Source organism: Telmatherina bonti, assembly GCF_933228915.1.
Source record: "Telmatherina bonti genome assembly, chromosome: 6".
Classification (NCBI taxonomy): domain Eukaryota; kingdom Metazoa; phylum Chordata; class Actinopteri; order Atheriniformes; family Telmatherinidae; genus Telmatherina; species Telmatherina bonti.
Window position 1 is genome coordinate 26,042,045 of NC_136624.1, and position 22,225 is coordinate 26,064,269.

Sequence of the window (22,225 nt, forward strand, 5' to 3'; positions counted from 1 at the left end):
CCAAAAGTTTTGGATATTCAAATGAACCCAAAGTCACATCAGTTTTACACAAAAATTGTGTTTCCTGAATAATCGAATATTACTACATTGACAACAAGTGCTATCTCAACTTATATTATTGTACGTTTTTCCATTGTCAGAACTGAAAATAGAAAAGAAAAAGAAAGAAGACATTATTTAATCCCATTGACTCAACCCATCACATAAACACATAACAAAACTTTGCTTGGTGCCAGATCAAGTCTGTTGGAAGATCAAAAATTAGAAAAGCAAAAGAAATAAATTTGGACAGAAAGGTGTGTTTATATGTGATGCATCAAAGGCTCATTTAGAAACGGTCCAAATTTTTCTCCTACAGACCTATAAATTGACATAAATAAGAATTACAGTTATATTAGCACAAATTACAATGGTTACAAACGTTATGAATCTAACATGAGTTAGGAGTTTTATTTCTTTAGATTTAGAAGATAAAACTGAAACTTTTAATCCTTTGTTTTAAAACAAGCTACATCTGAAATACTTTTAAACTGAAGCCATGAAAAGAAACTCATTTGTACTCTGCTCCGAGTACAAATGAAAACTACTACCCTACGCTAAATTACCAAAGAATCCTGCTTGTTTTCTCATAATTATGAGAGAACAGTATACAGACATCCCCCATTTAAGTTTAACTTTTACATAACATGTTTTAACATCCCTGCGATGGACTGGTGACCTGTTCAGGGTATACCCCGCCTCTCGCCCAATGCTGGGATGGACTCAAGCTTCCCACGACCCTCAATCGGACTAAGTGGTTCGGAAAATGAATGAATGAATGTTTTAACAGAAACAAAACAAATCAGCAATCTTTGACAATGTAAGAATAATTGTTCATTAGGCAAGACTGCTTTGTTTATTGCATTACATTTTGTCTTTATTTCTGTTCAGTTGAAAAATACTTTTTCATTTGGATTAGCTTTTTTTTAAATATGATGTACTCTAAAGTCTCAATCCTAGATCTCTGGACCTGCTATTCTCTGTGTTTTAGAGGTAATCCTACATCAACGAACCTAATAAAAAGAATGGTTTATTAACAGACCTGCAAATAATTCAATGAAGAAGCTCATCTTAGGTGTGTCAGAGTAAGAACACGTCTTAGATATGCAGGCCAGTGGGTCCTGAGGACCTGGATGGAGAAAAACTGCTCTAAAGTATTTTACCTGTATATATTTGACACATTTTCAAGGCCAGGATCCTTAATGTTGGTCCTTGACAATCGGGTCCTGCAGGTTTTCCCTTTTGCAACACACCTTGCTCAAATCAAAGAAAAATTAGCAGATTAATGCAGAGCTTCATGTCTCACTCTGCAAAAGTCGAAGTTTGAATCAGGTGTGTTGCAGCAGTAAAATGTCTTGCAGGACTTCCAGCCCCCGGGGTCCCTGACTGAAGATCACAATTTAAAGGCATAATTTCTTTTCTGAGCTCCTCTTTTTAACTGAGTTTTACTTGGTCAACAGTGCCATCTTGTGGTGAAAAGATAAACATGGTTTATTTTCTAAAGAAATGTTTTAATGTCTCTCTTTTTACATAGTTTAATCCACTAAAGTTTTCTTTTAATAGTACTAAACATTTGGTATTTAAAGTTTTGGACACCTTGAATGTAATCGGAACTTCTTGTTCAAATATGTGCTTAGACAGTAAAAGGAAGTAGACGACACAGCAGACAGCAACAGCAGCAGCATAGGTCTAACATTAGGAAGCATATCTCCACTCATGAGCACCATGTGACCTGGTGGCAGGGTGAGGCTCTGGGTGCACTTACTTCTGAGGGTTCAACAGCTACACAGAGGAAGGAGGCCAGGGCTCGAACGGAGGAAGAGGTGCAGTCCACAGCCATGGACTACCAGCAGAAACTAGCTGAAAAACTTACCATACTCAATGAGAGGGGGAATGGGGTTCTCATACGCATGAACTACATTAAAAAGGTGAGGGAAAAGGAGATTTCAGAGGCAGACGGTTTGAGTAACAAAGGCGATGAATGAGGAACTTCTTCCTCTAGCTCATGCGATTTGTTTTGGCAATTGAAACAAATCAGCTTTAATCAGATAAACAAAATTAAACTATATCTAAAATGTAAAAATATTAGAACTGTAATTACAACAATTAACTCAGTTTGTCGTTATTTTTTTTTCCCTGTGTGCTAACTTTGAATTTCCATTTGATTATTGAACAGTAGGTAAACTGAGTGAACACATTAAAATCTATCTTTGTCTGCAATACAAAAAAGTGCTAATCAAAGATAAAGATGATAGTATACCTATACCACATATATAGAGAGACATGGCAATTATTCACACCTGCTGTTATATTTTTAAATCTTCCCTTTTTATAATGATCTTCCAGACTGTACTTAAGAGTACAATAATATGACAGTGAAAGATAAACATTGTGCTGTTTTGTGCCGTTGTGTGCAGTTTTGTGTGCTGGAAACACTGTCTTCAAACTGCAGAAGAGATTATTTCTCCAAAGAGGAAGTGCAAGCAGGAAGTCAGTCTGTGGTGTCAACTAAAATATCAGTAACTCCAAATTGAAAGTGGTGACATGACATATAAGAAAACAAAAATACATCAGTACAACATACTGAAAAATGTCGTAATTTAGTTATTTACTGATACATGAAAAAATTTTGCTTAATTTGTGATACTTGTAAAAAAAAAAAAAAAAAAGAAAAAAGGACTATTTAATTTACTGACAGTCAGACAGTTGTAGAGGTGACATACAGTGTACCGGGATTTGTATATAACTTTACATTTCAGGAGAGTGGCTTGTGAAGTTTTAAACCACTTAAAAAAAAAAGTCCAGTAATGTTTGTTTGGTGAGCCTCATCAACTTATTATGATGTTCCTGACTGTTTGTCAAACCTCAAGTCTGACATTCAGCCATCATCGTCTTGGTTTGCTGAAACAACAGAAGACCATATTTGTGCAGAAGGAAGGCTTCCGACAGCAGCTAGCTTAGTTAGCAATATTCATGCTATGGTTTGTTGGGCCTCGTTCACCAGCTTCTCAAAACGACTTACTGTTATTTTTCTATTCATTTTAATAGTTTAAAAAGCTGTTGATAGCACCGGGAATGTCATTATTCTTTTTCTCATCTGTCATCATACTGCACAAACTTTTGGGAAACAACCAGTCTGGTCACTAATAGAATATACATATGACTTTGCATTTCACAAGTACGACATTATAACCTTTCTAATTATATTCACAGCTTCAGAGAAGCAAAGGGTTTCTTATAGCTTGCTTCCTCTTCTAATTTTTATGATATAGTCACCATGAAAATAAAATAATCTTTACCATACCTGCTTTAAAACATACTTTTGCATTTTATAAAGAAAAAAAAAAACAAACATATCTTTTATTCTGTCGTCTCCTTCTGTTCTGAAGATATGTGCAGATCCCAAGCTGCGGCCAGCTCTTCTTTCAGAGAAAGCAATGGAACCCGCCATCAAATATATCAACAAAAAGTTTCCTAATATCGACTTCAGAGGAAACGTTGTAAGTTTGACAAAACATCTGAAAAAATGAATTTATCCTCACCATATTACGTATTGATCTTAGTTAATCGACTTCATCACTGCACACCTGATTACTGATGTTTTCATTGTTGTGGACTACAGCAAAATCTGAACAGTATCCAGCGACAGAAATCTCAAGTGTTGGGGGCCACAACAAGCTACTATGACTCTTTCCTGGATGTCATTGAGTTTAGGGTAATTATTGGTTTTTTGTCATCTTTCTCCACATTTCTATTTTCTTGATCAAAATTTCAATTGTTAAATATAAGAGTTGCTTGTTTTACATTAAATTGATAAATGAAAATGAAACATTCAGAGAAGAAAGTTTCAACATGCAGCTGAAACAAGAAACAGAGGACTAAAAAGATTCAGTACCTCCATTAATGTAGAAAAAACATCTTGAAATAAGAAACATTGGTGTTGGAAGCAGGTTCTCCTTCCCCCTGTTCATTATGATTTTAGACATTTTGTTCCGTCATACTGTAGCTACGTCATACAGCACTGCTGTGATGATATTAAATAGATAATCTGTGGGAATTTTTTTAAGCTTTGACGCCTTTTTTCATTGAAATTTTCCCATCTGTCCATGATGGAGACACTAATTTAAAGCTGTTAAAGTGATATTCAGTTACTTTCAAAGATGAGAGGTACAAAGTTATTGACATGGTGTGTCCAAGTCTAATCCTTTTGCATTGTTCCTTCAGGACCATGTTTATGAGTTGCTAAACACCATAGATGCATGTCAGTGCTTCTTTGATATTGTAAGTATAAACCATCTGACATTAATTGTTTTGACTCTGAATCCGTACACAATACAAGCACATTTTCCTTCTGATATTTCACACAAAATCCATTTAAATGATTGTTCTGGTCTCTGCGTTACACTATCTTGCAAACTTTGTCCGTAGGTTTAAAAAGACCAAGCCTCACTAAAAATCTAAAATAAAGCTATTTCTATCATTTAAAATGCTAATTGTATTTGTCATGAAGAAAGAAGTTATTCATCATCAGAAACCTTTTGGATATAAGAGTTTTACCTTTTTACAGTGCAAACATTTTGTTTTCTGAAACAGATTTTTTTTCATGGAAATATGAATAAAGGGACCATATCACTTTTTCTAATGTTTTGGTCATTTCAGGAAATGTCTAACTGAGAAAACAACATTAAATAGGTTTACTCTGCAGTTGATGACAGTTTTGTGTAATTTTTTTACCTGTAGATAACAGAAGTTGAGGATTACAGAGGTAGCTGTAGCTAAAATTCTGAAATTCTAAATGCAGGCTTTTAACTTCGATTTCACCAAAAACTACTTGGACCTGATCATCACCTACACGTCTGTTATCATCACTCTATCTCGCATTGAGGATAAGAAGACTCTGGTGGGAATGTTCAACTGTGCACATGAGATGACCAATGGAAGCAGGTAAAAAAATGGTTGAATTGATTGATGCTGATGAGAATACACACATACATATATATATATATATATATATATATATATATATATATATATATATATATATATATATATATATATATATATATATATATATATATATATATATATATACATATATGTATATATACATATATATGCATATAATTTGGTAGACCTGTGGCTGACCTTGTTGACATGTGAAAGGTTTTGATACAGTTCTTTAGTGGAATAGTATAACAGTATTTTCTTCTGTGAATCCACTGTGTAACTACACACTTTAACAAAATCTGCAGTGATCCCTCCTACCCACGACTTGGCCAGATGATTATGGAATATGAGCATCCTTGGAAGAAGCTTACTGAAGAGTTTGGCCCCCACACAAGGGTAATTTAAACTCACTGAAAATGTGTCATTATTTACCATTACCATGTTTTGGTAATGCAATTTTAGTATTGCATAGATCTTTCTTGTTTGACAACCCACTTTTTACACTTTTAACCTTCAATACAGAACATCAGAACATCATCACTAGATGAATCATGCTGAAGTCCTACGAGAGTGTTTTTTGTTGTGCTGTTGTTGCAGCTTGCTGTTGCAGTTTAAACTAACACCTGCAACAATCAAAACAAATAGAAAAATATAAAACGTCTTATTTTTATATGGCATGCAGGCAATTCAGTTCACCGTTTGAACAAACTTTATTATGACCATGCAAAATCACAAATTGTCCAGGTTTTTTTCCACACATACTCTATCGTGTAGCAGGTTTAGCTCATGATTCAACATGAAATGTGATGATGCATGTAAAAAAATGACAAAGCAAAACAATTGAAAAATCAAAAACAAAACAGCTGCAATTTATGAGCAAATTTTCTTTCTGTAATTTGTTTTTTCTGCTTCTAGTCAGTAACATCAGCACTGCTTTCACTGAGGATTCTCTACGCACGCAGAAATCTGTCTGCAGAACAGTGGCGGAGTGCCCAGCTTCTCAGCTTGCTCAGCACTCCAGCAACCATGATGGAACCAATCATTTGTGACACCGTGAGTCCACCCTTCCATGGTTTCTCTTCCTGTGTTTCTCTGGAAAACAGATAAGAGTTATAAAAGAAAATTTCAGCTTATTTCTTAAGGTCCATTATTGTATACTTTGCCCTGAAAGTGGTGTCCTATTTTCCATTTTAAATGGAAGTGATTATATTTCCTTTAACCACTGTATTCTTCCCCCACGAGTAACTCGTGTTAGAAAACATACAGGTGCAACCCTACAAAGGTAACATGTTGTCTAAAACAGTATTTTTTAACCCTTTTATTTATTAACCCGGAACACATTTTTTTACAGAAAAAAATCACAAGGCACACCATAATAAAGTCCAAAAGACAGAAAGTCCATTTTGTCAAAATATCTTGAACAGAAATCAGACAAACACAAGAAAAAGGAATTTTATGATCTTTCACTCTACTCAGTGAGAAACCTGGACCTGTTTGTACGAACACAGATCAGCTTTTTAGACCAGTTAAACTGGATCATTTTTCATGGCACACCTGATGATCTATCACGGGATATTAATGTGCCATGGCACAGTGGCTGAAAAACATTGCTCTAAACTATAAATCTAGTAATCTGCACATCTGGACTGCACCATGAGATATTACAGCAACATAAGCAAAGTCTTTCTCAGGAAAGCTGTACTGTTGTTGGTACGATGTTATTAGATAGTAAATAAACATAGAGAAATATGGAACATCATCTCTCATAAAAGTCCAAAAACTGGTCTCATCTCATCCCAGATGTTTACAGAGTTGCTATTAGAGAGGAAATAGATAAACATGGCCTTATCCCACTTTTAGAAACATGCGGCTGCTATCAAAGAGCTTACTAAGATTTGATATGTTCTAATAGAAAGTTGCTTTATGAGATTTTTAAATTGATTCAGACTCCGGTATGCATAGTACTGTTCCCGCACAGCAGAAAATGTTCTTGGTTTAGATATTGTTGGGGGCATTCAGTGTAAAGGTTGCATAATCTTCCTGCATCGCATGTGTGTATTGATGGTGTGTGTATGTATGCTTGCTGTCCACCACAGATGGCATGTGAATACCTGTCTATGGATGTGATGGAACGCTGGATCATTAGTAAGTATATTACAATGTGGAATATATATTTCCCAAAGTATGACATCCTATTAAATATTTGTACTTGAACCTCCGTCTTACTGACATTAGAAGTAAATATTTTTACCATGACACCTTTCAAATTAAAAATCACAAAGTGCTTCACAAGAAACATGAAAATATAAAAGTATACCAATTAAAGTCATAAATCATGTTTGACATATACAAAGCATAAGCAGATGTAAATTTACAAAACTTTAATATTTGTCATTAAGGAAGAATGGTCATTGATTGCCCAATTAAAAAGTTGTCCACAAATAATTTAATTTGCTAAATCAGCTTCATATCTATCATTTAAAATTCAACAATAGCCACCTCTCCCACAGAAATGATTATGTAGGTAATGATGATTTATTACATTTGTAATAATACAACTCTGTTTATACAGTGGATTTACAGTTGGTGGAGAGGGCACTTTTTATAAGCTGTTAAGGACAAGAAATATAAACAACTAGTAATGCTCAAGCTCATGGTTAAATCTCTTTAAAAGGGGAAAATGGGTTTACATTATTGTCAAGTCATTATATATCACACACTATGATTATATGAAAAACAAACATGACATCTCACTTTTAAAAAGAATATAAAAAAAGAAGAAATGAAAATAAGCCCTGGTTACTGAATTCCCCAGATGTATTAATGACGAAACCTCAAACATCTGCAGAATGCTTCCAGGCCTTTAGACTGTATTATGACTGTTGTTAATTGCCCTCCTTGTAGTTGGCTTCCTGTTGTGCCACAGTAGCCTCAATACCAACCAGGCCTCACAGGACCTGTGGAAGATGGCTTTGAAGAGTGGCCTCTACCTCACCCTTGTCAGAGATGAAGTCCTCAACATACACAAAGTCTCTGAGGAGCTCTTTGACAGCATCAAAGGGTATGTACCTGTTTGCAGATCTGGACCCTCTACAAGCTGGATTGTAAAAATAAATAAAAATGAATTAAAATAATCGAATAAAAAAAAAACTTCAACTGTAAATACTTATACTATAAATACATATACTAATACTAAGTTTTGAGCAAGTTTTCTTACCATATGGTGATGCAAACAGTGTCAGAGACTGTATCAAATAGGATACCCATAGCATTAAATGATCAGCAACCACCTATGGTGGATTATTTTCATGTCATAAGTGGGATGTTATTTATATCATAATGACCAGTTCAGTGTTGATCTCAGTCCAAAAGTGTAATATCTTTTCATTAAACTGTTAATTCCTTTACAATATAAGCCAAGACTATTTTGAAATAAACGTGAAAAAGATACTGAATGTGACTTCACAGACACTGACACATCTTGGTCACTTGCAGTAATCGTATATTAGAGCACAAAGCCAGTTTCCATCTGCGTTTGTCCGTATTTTTCCATTTCAGATACAGCAAGAGAATTGCAGACATCAAGGAGTGTCGTGAAAATTTTATACTTAATTGGTAAACCTCTTTTCATTTACAACTATTTAGTGATGTCTGTTTACATTAAAATGGAGATTTTAATATCAAGTTTTCATGGTGGTTGTTGTCACCAGTGGAGCTATGCACAGAGAGAGAAGGCAATTCCTGAGAGGAGCAATGAAGGAATTATATAAAGTTCTGGAGGATGAACCTGGACTCCTGGGACCAAAGGTAGAAGTACATGCAAGAGTCTTTAAGTGGCACAAATAGAATTCAGATAATTTTCTCACAGTCAGACATTTCTTCACCTTGCTCCAGTTTCTCTCTAGCGCACTTATTAAAATCCCATGTTACATGATTTAACTTACTGGAACTACAACTCATGAGAAATGTTCTTCTTTCGTTCCTGTTCTTCGGACTGATCAAATCTCGTTATTACTTTTCTTTTGGATGAATCAAATCTCTTAGGCTCTGTTTGTCTTCATGGCTCTGTCATTTGCCCGTGACGAGGTCCTGTGGCTTGTCAGGCACTCAGAGAATATGCCAAAGATAAAGACACCAGAGGACTACAACGACAAGTAGGTCAAAAGTAGTTAGGAAGTTGGCCATGGATTGCTGCAGCTGCTGTTGTCACAGAAGTGTAGAAATAAAGTACATCAGACAAAATTAATATGTAATGTGTAAAATGTAGTCAGTGATATGCAAACCTAACATGAATGCCCAAAACAGCAGGATCACCAAAGTCAAAATTCTTCTTTTAACAGCTCCCAAATGCAGCAGCTATTCACAGTTATCTCAATCTGTGCAGATTGCACTTAAAATCATGCAACAAAAGTAAATGTGCAAGTTTGGTGCTGATTTTTTTCTATGTCTGTGTTTCTTCCCAAAATCCAGTCAGATGGCTGAACTGCTGTTCTACATGGAGAAGTTAAGAGCACTAATGAGAAGGCACAACTGTATAGTTCAGCGCTACTATGTTCAGTACCTAGCTCAGTTTGATGCCTTGCTTCTCAATGACACCATACAGGTACTGTAAAATAAGCAATGACACAAACATGAACACTATATAAGACAAACATGTATACTTTGTATTAGCTGGTGTTACTATGCATTTTTAAAATTATTATTTGAGATCAAGGTGTTAAAAAAAGAGCCCACAAAGCTGAATCAATTGTGTGTTTATGATAAGCAATATAAATCAAACTTTCTTCCTTTTTTAGAACATATATGTGTGTCCAGAGGAGGAGTCAGTTCTCATGAGCTCATTTGTGTCAACGCTGTCTGCTCTGTCAGTGAAACAAGGTAACTGCTTGGATATATACATACACATATATATATATATATATATATATATATATATATGTATGTATATATATCATATATATGATCTGTTTCATGTTCATCTTTTAAATTTTAATAACCCTCTGAAGCCCAACCTTTTGCGTCAACATAATCCGATTCTAATGTTTTCTATTTGCTTTCCTCTGCAGTGGACAACAAGGAGGAGTTTGATTTAACAGCACTTAGACTGGACTGGCTAAGATTGCAGGTTTGGTGAATTCATGAATTCATTGATCTCAAACATAACATCAATGTCCTTTATTACTGAAGACTTCATGCTCAAAGCAAATATTACAAGGTTTCTTGTCTCTTTGCTTTAGGCCTACACAAGTGTGAACAAGGCCCCTCTCCCACTGAACGACTATCCTGACATGGCAAGGGTGATGAACATGACCCAATTTCATACTAAAATGGTAGACAGCTTAGAAGAATTGCTCCATGAGACATCCGAGCTGTCCATCCTCTGGTTAGTCTCTTCTCTTCTCTTCTCTTCTCTTCTCTTCTCTTCTCTTCTCGTCTCCTCTCTTCTCTTCTACAGACATTTTTACTCTCATTTCCAGCTTCTTCCCGCGTGTCTTTGAGAAGATGTTTAGCCAGAGCAGTGAGGAGACGACTATGAAGCGTTACCTCATGGCCTTCCCGTCTGTCTGTTCTCACTTCAGCCAGTGTGTGCACCATCTCTGCCCAGAAGAGGTCAGTGTTCAGTTATCTGACCCGTTTACCAATCACCAGCAGCAGGACAGTACACTAGTTACACTCTAATTACAGTTAGATCATAATATGTCTGCCTTTTTTAAATTTTTAATGGTCCCTGTATGCAACCCAGCTGTAGATAGTGTACATACAATGAAGTGTTGTATTTCCTACATGCTGTTTTTATTTGTTGTTGGGTTTGCTTTCAGGCGGGAGCGTTGGAGAAGAGAAGTCTGTGTCTGTGTGTGACCTTCCTGGAGCAGATTGCCAAGCAAACCAGCAGTGTTGTGTTAGAGTTATGTGCTGAGCAATGCAATCTCAATGACCAGGTGAAGTCTCTGGTTGCTTCAAATTTTAGAGTAGTAATTATCCAGCAGAGTTTGGTTCTGGGGAAGTTAATATCCAAACAAATCATGCTAGCCTCAGCTTGGATTGTTGTATTTAGCTGGAGGGAGTGAGCAGAGTTAGGAATTTGAATAAAATAACAAGATAGGTCAAAAACTGCGTACTTCATCATTCCATCTTTGTTTTTCTAATCTCCCAAGTTAAATATGATGAAATCTCAGCTTTCAATATAATTCCAGCAATGTCAACCAACAACTATGGCAAGTATGCCTTTGAGGAAGCTAAGCAGTATTTACTTATATGGGTTTATTTCTTTCACTTTTTCGTTCATTATTTTTGTCTTTTCCATTTTTTTAAAATGTTTTTTTACTCACTGAGTAACTTTTTGCATTATAGTTGCTGCCTAAACACTGTGCTGAGACCATCAGTGCTGCTCGCCACAGAAAGCAAAAGAAACCAGCACAAAAAAAAGGAGAGGTCCAGAGAGAGAAGCCAGGCGCTGAGAGCCTGAGGAAAGACCGGACAGTGTACACTAAGTCAGTGTTTCTTCTCATTTTCCTTGAATAATTTCATTACTGATTTTTGAAAATATGTTGCCATCAAAACTTTCTCAAATACTAAAAACAGAAAAAAATAACATCTGCTGGGATTATGAACCTGTAAAAAGTGCTTAATTTTCCCATTTTCCATTATCTTTAATCAAGTGATCTTTATAAAGCCTGAATCATCAACCTCACAGCCAATTTGCTACTGGACAAATGAACAAATCTAACACTGTCTGCTGAGGGTTTTTAGGGCAACAATCCTCCTGCATGCCAATGTAAGGGAAAGCTGGAATGGGTATTAGTTTTGTTGAACCTGAAACTTTGCTGTTATTTCCAGACATGTTCAAAATTGTTCTGTTTCTGCAGTTTGTGTTTGTCTCATAGTGATGAAATCATGCACACACCAAACTAAAGGCGTGTAAATGTTGCATCAAGTCTGAACTAGTGAAATCATACTGATAACCTTGTTTAAGTATTACTTAATTATTATGTAAAGTTAATTAATATTAATAATATTATTAATAAAAACTAATAATGTTTTATCAATATTCTAATTAATTTTCTAATGTCCAAATATGATTTCATTGCCTTAACTTGCTGCCATTATGCTGTTCTGGCCTTCACTAAGAAAGATGGGTTAAAAACGAGCTCTTGACCACATGGCATAATTGGTTATGAACTTTATAAGACTTTAGGTTTAATCAGTCATGGTTGACAGGTACCTAATCACACCAATATAAATTAGAAACAAAAGATGTCCACAGATCACACAGAACCTAATTCAACAATTTAAATGGTGGCATATAAAATTTGTTTTGTTTTCACAGTTGGGTCATTTTCTGTATATAGCCCCACAGTCCCTTAACTAAGTTTAAAGGATTGTAATCCTGTCTGCCTCGCTTGTCTCAGTTTTCCTCCCTTTAGAATCAAGCTGAGGATTGCTTCAGCTCTCCAACTTCTTTGTTACCTTATATGTATGAGAACAGATCATCCATACTAAAGTAACTGTCAAAATATTTGTCCCTACATCTTAAAAGCTGAACTCTCTCCCTCCTCTGCCTGTCTTGTCTGTCTCCTAGTGTGGACAAGATGCATCTGATGCTGACAGAGCTCTGCTCCTCCTACGGTCTCTGCAGTGACATAATCGTCTTTGACCACATCATCATTCCCACAGAGTTCCTTCTTTCTCATCTGGAGATACGTCTGTCTGAGTATGCTAAGTCAGGGGTGGTGGGGAATAACATTTTTCTATTGAACTTAATGAGTCTCTGAAGTGACATTTGTAGATTGCTGTACTTCTATTGTGTACTTGAGCATTGTGGCACTGGAAAAAATAGAAAACCTCTCTTAAATACTGAATTATTTATTCTACTTGTGCACATATATAGTTGAAGAATGATGACTTTACATATCAATGCAATTCCATATTTCTTTTTATTCAATTGTTTTAATTCTGCTGAATCCCACAAGTGAGTGAATGAGAGGTTTCATGCATCGTGTTCAAACAACCTTCATGCAAAGAAAAAGGTTCCCCAGTGTGCCCCTTAAATTAACTGTACACTTTGCTTTTTTTCTTTTGTGTCCCACAAATAATCATGGGAATCATATGTAAACTGTCTTTTTCATCAGCATGATGAGGTCTATTTTAGTCTCTAATTCCATCATGTCAAGCTGTGTTACACTCAAAAACTCCATCATACCACTCCATAGCTCTGTGTCATTTCAGTACTTAGTGCTGTTAACATTAGTATTTGGTACCAGGGTAACCTAATGTTTTTGTGTAAAGGCTCTGTTTCTTCTCCCCACCTTAGCTGATGATTATCTGTCATGTCATATTAACATTAGTGCCCTTGAGATGCAGCATGCATGCAGTGATTGGTTCTTTTGTGGCCAAATTGTAAATTTAGTCATGAAGAGAAGGGGAGTGAATTAAGGTTTCTCACAAAAAATAAATACATTTCCAACAAAATCTTGGAACAGTGGATGGGCTGACCTAATGAAAGTAATACCAAGTCACCAAGACCCGTTTAACCCATTTCAAATCCCATCTGTCTATACTCAGCCTTGTGACAAGAGATGTTGTTTAAACACGTTTCCTCAGGATCATTGTGAGAATGGCCAATTACAACCAGACCACGCAGGACATTGCACGTCCCTCTGACCTACTGGCATCAATAAGAGCTTACATAGCCAATCTGCACAGCTTCTCAAGCTATGTCAATGTGGATGTGACGCGGCTGGTGAAGAGCGTCCTGCTGCAGCAAACCCAACCACTGGACTCCCACGGAGTACAGACACTAACAACGCTCTACACAAACTGGTGGGTGTGTGAGATGAGTCCATTTAAAACACACAGATCCAAATATAATCCACCTTTTTTTATGTTTGTTGTAAAATCATTATATGCAGAAAACCACAGGAATTATTCCACATGCATGTAATTCAAGAAGCACTTGAATTCTCCTGGGCCCCTTTTGCATTATTTACTATCTACTGCTACTTTCTTTTATTTGTATCATCTTATCTACCTGTCAGGTACCTGGAAGGTCTTTTGCGTCAGGCCAGCAGCTGCCTCATCGTCCACTGTCCTACAATGCACTGCTTTGTGAGCCAGACAACAGACACTGAACCAACTTTAAGAGCAGAGCAATTCTCAGATGTGGCAGGTCAGTCCCACAACAAAATATTTGTAATTTAATTAAGAGGGAACTGTTGATTAATTAAAAGTTTTAAATGTTACAAAAACAACAGTTTTATATAAAGAAAAGATTGACTTAGAAATACAGTTATTCTTTTAGAGCAATGGTACAGTTTGTTGCATTAAAGAATACAGCAACTCACTTTACATTTATTGCTGACGTATAGCCTTTGGCTTTCAGTATCCATAGCAACAGCTTCAACTTTTTTTTAGATTTATTTTTAGCAAGCACACATTGTGCACTTACATCACAAATTTAAGCCACAGCAATTGCTGCAAATTGTGGTGTATTTAATAAAAAATGCATTTAATCTGACAACAGATCATATTAATAAATGAGAAAGAAACTTTTTCAGACACATTTGTTTGTTTTTTGTTTAGATTTTTAATTATCATAAAACCACAAGTTTAAGACACGAATCAGTTCTTTGCAACAGACTCAACTTGTAGATCTCTCTCAGATTTAATAGATATTATCATCTGCATGCATATAGAGTGTTACTGCTCAAGAGGGTGTGGAGACTGTCAGTGTGCAATTGTGGTGGTGTGCAGTGTTCCCTTTCACACTACTTGTCATGCAGTTTATTCTGACGCTGCCTGGCTGATGTAAAATTCAATATTGCTTATCATCCACCCAACTATTCCACTCCTATTCCAGTATCACTTCTGTCTCTTTTCCACACAGCATCCTGGTCCACCTCCACACTCAGTAGTGTAGGAGTGGTGGGCCTCCTTTGGAAGGCTATCTTCATCCCACCACACATTTTGGCTCACTCATGTCCTGGTGTAGCATAAGCACACACTTGTATTAAACTACATGCATCCAAATATTGTCTTAATTTAGACCCTTAGTGACTCACCTAACAGTGATTCACTGGTTGTTTTATTAACCACATCCAATTTACCAACACACATTCTGAAGCATTCATATTCAAGCTGAGTTAAGGGGTCTGATAGCTGCTGACTAATTTAACTGCACTCAGTCATCAAATTTTCTCTGTTTCTCTTTCATTTACTTCACTCATAGAAAGTTAAGCTCAGACAGAGCACTGCGTTTCAAAGTGGCAGTATCTTTTTGCTCTAGCTGTGTTTTATACAGTCATGACTGGTAATCTCCCTCTCATCACAACTATCTTTCATCCTCTAAACAGAGTTGCAGGCCCTGGCAGAGTTAATTGGTTCATATGGCATGAGATTTTTGGGTGAGAACCTGATGTGGCACATCACCTCTCAAGTCAGCGAACTGAAGGTACAGTATGATATAAGAGATTGTCCATTCGTGACTATTGTAAAGGTAGTGAAGCAAATTCATTTGTACCTATCACTAGCCTTGGGGAAGTTACCATGGTAACTGGGTCTGAGAACTTTGTTTGCTCACTTGCAGTTTACCTTTATCAAAGTCTTTTCTTTTTGGTTTACCTATACTAAACCACTTGTCAATGTGCATACACTGTAGAGGGTACATCTGTAGGAGTATTATTGATTTATTCATTTGCATCTGTTTTGTTTATGAAAGGACCAATTATTTCAGCATGGTCAAATTATTGAGTAGTCATCTATATGGGAGAAAAGATGCTTGAAAATGTCTTTTAAATGTCCTCAAAATAATTTTAGACATCCACAGCTTTAAATGAAATTATTGTTGTTCTTGTTGTTATCACTGAAACGTAATGTTTTTCTGGCATTCCCACCACAGTTATTGTTCTGTTGTTCAAAATTAAGTGTTTGCAATATAGGCAGAACTTCTTGTTGTAATTTTGACAATTGCTAATGTATAATGTGCTGTTAAGTTTTATATGTAAAACTCATGTTTAAAAAAACTGGCAACCTATTCAGGTTATACTATACTTGTGCTATTGGTTGATAGCAGCTGCGCAGGCTCCAGCCAACCAGCAATCCTGCATTAAAATAAGCATGAATACTGTAGAAAATGGATGGATGGGTCAATCAAATTATTGTGATGCTGAAATGAGACTTCTTACCAGATACAAATGATCAAATTCTTTCCATAATTCCTTTTGTAGAACTGAAAAATCTTAATGTCCCACCTTAGACTTAAATAGCTCAGAGTTTATTAAACCTTCTCGCTGAAAAAGGCTAAAAATAATTGATTATTACAGACAAGAGACATTTTTTTTTACCAATGTCCTGTGCAGGGCCCCCCACTTTGACACCTCTATAATTGAAGTGAAGAATTGTGGAATTAACTGTCAGACTAGCCTGTCATGGCTTTGGTTTCCCCATTATAACTCATAGGTGAAGGTGGATTTATCACTTATTTCACTCCTTTCTCTTCTGTCAGAAAATGGTGATTGAGAACATGGACATCCTGGTACAGATGAAAAACAACTTTGACAAGCCTGAGGAAATGGCAAATCTTAAAAGGAGGCTGACAGGTGAGAAGTGAAAACAGAAAGGTGAAATGGAGGTAAGAGGAGAAGATTTGAAAAGTGAAGGCAAAAAGTTTAGAGCAGTTATAAAAGAAAAGGTAGACCCACTACAAGAGGAGCCCCACTACAAAACAAAAGAAGAGAGAGCGAGAAATGTCAAATAGATATTATTGCAAGAAATGAGAGAGGGGTTAGGGTGAGAACATTTACTCTATTAAGCTAAGTTGGGACTCACCTCAACAAATCACAACTTTGCCTCACCGAAGCTATCCTGCTAAAATCTTAATATACTGTCATCCATTTCCGTAGTCTTCTAAAAAAGCTGTGGATTGGTATGCTATTCCAGACTAAGGTAACAAGCAATAATAAAAAATAAAAAAAAATTGTGTTATCTTGTATAAGTTGCATCAGCTGTTACAGATATAAGAAATGTGCAAATAATTAAAAACAATATCTTTTAGAATCCTCAAAATAGCAAAAGAGCCGTTTAAAGCTCTGCTTTGCATTTGTTATTGTTATCATACTTCTTTTTTGAGGAAACTTTATGTTTTTACTCCAAAGGATTTTGTGTCAACAATTTAATAAGTAAATAAAGATATTCAGTTGGAATAGGATTTTGTTTTTTTAATATTTGGTTGCATATTTAATCAATGTTGCAATTCAATTTAGCTCTACTCCTGCAAACCACACCAGGAAGTTCTTTTTTAGATGAACATTCCTGATACTGACATTTACATTTATGTGGATTCCACAGTATCAGAAGTTAATTGAAAAATAAATATCATCTGAGCTGTCAAACACCATAATAATCTAATATGTCCAGTGACAAGCAGCTAGTGACACTTTCAAGCATGGCACGGAGGCACTGCTCTAAAAGAGGGGCTACAAGGTACATTGGGTGCTGAAGTGTACATAATACACACTCCGGGAGTACTGATCCGTTTCATGTGCACTTTCAGGTGAAGAGAATGTCCTGAAGAGGATGACCATCATTGGGGTGATCCTATCCTTCAGATTAATGGCACAAGACTGCCTACAAGATGTAATGTCCTTTTCATTAGATTTTTTTAAAATACCATAACATGATGTATATTAAAGTATAAAAGACAGAGGAAGATTATTTAGAAAGAGACAATTCCTATTTTATGTTTAATCCATTTAAAATGCATTTTCTTATAGATCCTGCAGAAGCATTGCCCATTCCTAATGGGGCCTGTTGAGAACTTAAGAGACTTCATCTCCCCTGAAGATAACATCAAGGTAAGCAAAGTTATCATCAGGAAAGCTGCATTTTTCTCACAAAAGCTAAAAGAGCCATTCATATAATGAGGAATAAAAACACATAAATCATCACATCACAGTTTAATTGCAGTATATCAATATTTATTGTACAAAATATAAGTTCAAAATGTGTCCTGTTGCCATACATCCAAATGTGTAGTCTACTTACCTTTGACATTGTAGAAAGTAGTGTGTGCATGTCCAGCAGAAATCTTTACAACCAAATAATTAATTAAAAAAAAAACAAACAAAAAAAAAAACAGTAATATATGTCGTACTTTTGTAGCCTTAAAGAAAGGAGATTTTTTGCTTCTGCAGAGCTCACTAAGCTGAATTCCTTATCTCCCTGTGGAGTAATTTGTGGGACTGTGACTTATGAACTCTCCCTCCCTTTGCTTGCATCTGGCCCTTGAGTGAGGCATGACAGCCGTGCCACAGTCTGGGCCAGGATAACCCCAAAGACGTCAGCAGCCCCCTTATGCTGCCATGAGAGAGACTCTGAGCCACATCAGTGGAAACATTCTGCCCAGGCAGCTCAACCATGCATGCAACCAGAAACAGAGAGATCAAACATTTTCTGCAGACGTAGACACCTGCCCATGATATATGTGCCTATTTCAGGTACATCACTGCTTAGGTGATGTACTTGAAACTTAATAGCCATGAATGCTATTGTGCATGTTATGGTTTGTTGTGGGAGACAATGAAATTATTGAAAGGGAAAAATAATCTAATTCTTGTTTATTTTGCAGGTGACTATGAGTGTTTATGAGCTGGCTTCTGCTGCAGGGCTGAAATGTGATATTGATCCTGCCCTGGTTACTGCTATTGGCAACATGCATACAGGTAAAAGTACTATTTTTAGCATTTAATTGTTTAAACTTGATCTATTAGTACCTTTTTGGCACATAACATCTGTGCTACAGCTAACTATTCATCATGAAAAGTCATCTTACACGTTTTTTTTGTTCCCCATGTAAAACCTTGCAGATAACACATCCCTTGACGAAGAGTTCAAACTGTCTCGTTTGCTGCTCGTCTACATCGCTGTGTCCCTGCCTAACTTGGCTCTGGACCCCAACTCTATCTATAGCCGGGAACATGGAGGTGCATAATCAGTCGCTCATTTCAGACTATACTTGACAATAATTATTCTCCAGACAACCCACAACCAAACACTATTCGGTTGTTCTTCCAGACATTATTTACCAGCTGCTGATAGTGTATGAAAAGAGTTACTCCACCCTGAAACACTAGCATCATACTTTCCAGTCTGACATGATCTGAAGCGAAGCATGTTGCTTAATGAGAAACACGTTTTTGCTGAGAGACTTTTGTTTACAGATAACTCTGGCTGACGTGCATCGATACAGTTACTCTTGGCATGTGGCCCTGCTGACCCTAACTGCTTGGCTTCAAGCCTAGACTGAAACATTAAGAGCAGCAAATAGCCAAGATTTCTATCAGAGCATACAGTGACGTTTGTTATAGATTATTTTCTTTGCCTTTACTTTCCACTGACTTATTTGAAATAAATTAACCCTGTGAGCCTGAGGAAATATGCTCAGATTGTCTCCTCTTAAGTGTTACGGATCATTAAATAAATTTAGCCAATTGCTCCAGCCACAAAAACTTCCTCTCTGTATAGGACATGTTCTTCTCCAACAATTTTCAGTGATGGATTTTGCCTTTTTATGTTCTTAGGCCACAACAACAACATCCACTGTTTAGCTACAGCCATCAACCAGCTGGCTATCGCCATGTTCACCGTTCAGAACAGAAACATAGAGCAGCAGCTCAAAGAGTTTCTCTTGGTGAGTGTCACACAGTTCAGGAGTTTAAAGTTAGAAAAACATCAGGTAAGTCTGAAAAAGAAAGACAGATATTATGCAGATATTTCTGACAATATAGAATTAATATTTGCAAGTCATATTTTGTTCAAATAGTAATATTTGCCTAATTCCACATCCTTAACACTGCATGCATATATGCCAAGAAAACCTTAAAATATAATGTGCTTTGAGGCTAACATATTATTACAATAAACAGATGAATTGTTGTTTTTACCTTTTTACACCACATTTTAAACTTCTGAAATAGAAACAACAAAGTATATGTATTACCAAGTTATTCCTAATCTGTTCTATACATGAAAAGTACTGACCAATTTCAGTACCTTAACCCTCTAGATTTTATTCACATGGAAGAAATTAAAGAGGGAGAAAAACACCCAGACACTGCTTAAGGAGAGACAAACAAACAACTTAATGGATGTTTGTCTCGATTGTGGTGTGATTTACGGGATTACACTGAAGCAAGTGAATGTGACATGTGATGAAGGCAAAATGCTACAGTATTTTAGTCATAGATTTTTCTCAAGACACTCCCAACCTTTTGCCCCCTTTGAGGTCAATACCAGCAGTGTAAAAGTGTACTGGTTGTTTGATTAGTGTCTTTTTACCTCCTGTCATTCCACAGCTGGCCTCCTCCACTTTGCTTCAACTGGGACAAAATGTGGAAAAAGTGGAGTGCAAAAACAGAGAGTCTGTCTACCTGCTCCTACACATGGTAGGCTTGCTGTTATGTCAATTATTTTCCAATTACCCCAAGGTTATTGTGAAACTAGACTTTGACTAATGGAAAATATAAAGATACTTAATTAATTTTGGCTTTTTTTTTTCTCTGCAACAGCCATTCAGGCAAGCAGTGCCTTCTATAATGGCTACGTGCTTATTTCTTATTCATTGATACAGTTTTTTAAAGTAATAAAAACTTTTAAAATAAATATATATTTATTTTATTTAGATAACCAAAGACATAGCAACTCCAAGCATCTAACTTTAAGCAATACTAAATAGATAATTATGGTTTATCCCTCTGTGTTTCTGTGTGAGAATCGCAACAGTAAGCTTTTTAGGGAGACATGATTCTTTGCTAGAAAACAAGCATGTTTCATTTCAGTTTACTACAATGTATTGTGTCCTACTATAGGAAAACTGTAACCCACAACATAGGCACATTTGTTCTCTTTTTGCCCTTCTATTTAATGGAAATCATTTTCAAATATATATTTGACAAATAAATAACTTGTTATCTCAAAGATTTAAAGTAGGTGTAAAAGAACTTGGGTTTAATGATATAAACATATTTGTTTGAGAAGAGAAATAAAATAAGCATCACACTAACACTTTTGGTGTTGACTCATTTAGATCGTGGAGGAGTCTCCATACTTGACTCAAGACATGCTGGAGAGCTGCTTCCCGTATGTCCTACTCCGAAATGCCTACAGGGAGGTGCACAAGGCCTTTGTTGTCACACTGGGCTGAAGACTCTAAAATGCTTTATTGATCCAAAAGAGTATTTTTATGCACAAACACGCTGTGCTCTCATTGCCATTCAGCTTTGTAAGTCTCTATGCAGGTTAAACATTGCTTTGGATATTTTAAACACAAGCTTCCTGTCAGAAAGTTTGTTTTATGTACCTACTAATTTAAGTTGGTTTTAACATACATTGATTCCATTACTTTGTCAGTATTTATGCAATATTAAATTTACAAATGTAGTGTTGATGTTGTTGGCTTAAATTATATTAATCAACAATCTAGGTATATTTGCAAAACCTCATTTTTGCTTTTATATCATTATCTACCATAAGTTCTGGGACATGGAGAAAATGCATTTTTAAGATGTTCTTCTTCTAAATTTCAATAAACAAAATAAAATAACCTTTATACTTTTCTCCTTTTGATATTTATTCAAGATTTTTTCATTGTTTATTTTGAGTTTTTCTTCCACCCTTGCAACACTCCCACTCCTCCAACCTGCACGAGAGGCTTGTTTTTCTCATCTTTCATGAACAATTCAAATAATGCACTCCAGTTTTACAGAAGCAAAAGACCTTGTTACTAATTTTAGGCAACCCTTTTTGTGATTATCTTCTGCAACCACCACAGTCTCTTCAGTCTTCATTTACCCATTGTCTGCTGTCTCCACCCTTCCCATTCAACCCATGCTACAGCTGCTGTGTATCAGCTCCGTTGCCACACTAGAGATGCTTACAACCATTTATGTTGAGTGATTGTGTGCGCGTGTAAGTGCAAGTTGCGTTCAGGGTTTCAGCCTCATAGGCTGAACCTCCTCTTGAGAGCACAAGAGGCTGAATTCCCACTACAGGTAGCATTTGCATGAATACACAGAAGACTCTCCATGAACAAACAAATGAGAGCAAGAAAACAGAATAGCAATGCAACACAATTTCTATACCAGTGTTTGATGTGAATGTAAAGGGTTGAATTCACTAAGCTCAGAATATAACAAGACTTACTGAGATATTCAAAAGTAATTTTCAAAGAATGATATACTATAGAAAA

The 22,225-nt window shown here is 36.1% G+C and overlaps 1 protein-coding gene across 1 annotated transcript; it reads left to right on the plus strand.

Moving 5' to 3' along the window:
* The first annotated feature begins 1,848 nt into the window (after positions 1-1,848).
* On the plus strand, positions 1,849-21,505 carry nckap1l (NCK associated protein 1 like). Its single transcript, XM_079242745.1, has 31 exons — positions 1,849-1,967; positions 3,429-3,539; positions 3,662-3,754; positions 4,264-4,320; positions 4,841-4,983; positions 5,292-5,382; positions 5,902-6,039; positions 7,083-7,131; positions 7,891-8,047; positions 8,545-8,601; positions 8,697-8,793; positions 9,031-9,140; positions 9,457-9,589; positions 9,783-9,864; positions 10,053-10,111; positions 10,224-10,369; positions 10,464-10,596; positions 10,806-10,925; positions 11,338-11,477; positions 12,566-12,697; positions 13,588-13,806; positions 14,022-14,152; positions 15,336-15,433; positions 16,487-16,580; positions 17,534-17,616; positions 17,754-17,834; positions 18,608-18,701; positions 18,846-18,962; positions 19,560-19,669; positions 20,334-20,423; positions 21,065-21,505. The coding sequence occupies exons 1-31, from the start codon at positions 1,878-1,880 to the stop codon at positions 21,179-21,181; spliced, it is 3,372 nt and encodes a 1,123-aa protein (XP_079098871.1). The 5' UTR covers positions 1,849-1,877; the 3' UTR covers positions 21,182-21,505.
* The last annotated feature ends 720 nt before the right edge of the window (positions 21,506-22,225 follow it).

Excerpts from the sequence above, each read along its gene's own strand:
- nckap1l (XM_079242745.1), top strand. The coding sequence starts at position 1,878 with ATGGACTACCAGCAGAAACTAGCTGAAAAACTTACCATACTCAATGAG. Across the intron at positions 10,926-11,337 it reads AATGCAATCTCAATGACCAG|TTGCTGCCTAAACACTGTGC; the intron begins GTGAAGTCTCTG and ends TTTGCATTATAG. Across the intron at positions 12,698-13,587 it reads CTGGAGATACGTCTGTCTGA|GATCATTGTGAGAATGGCCA; the intron begins GTATGCTAAGTC and ends ACGTTTCCTCAG.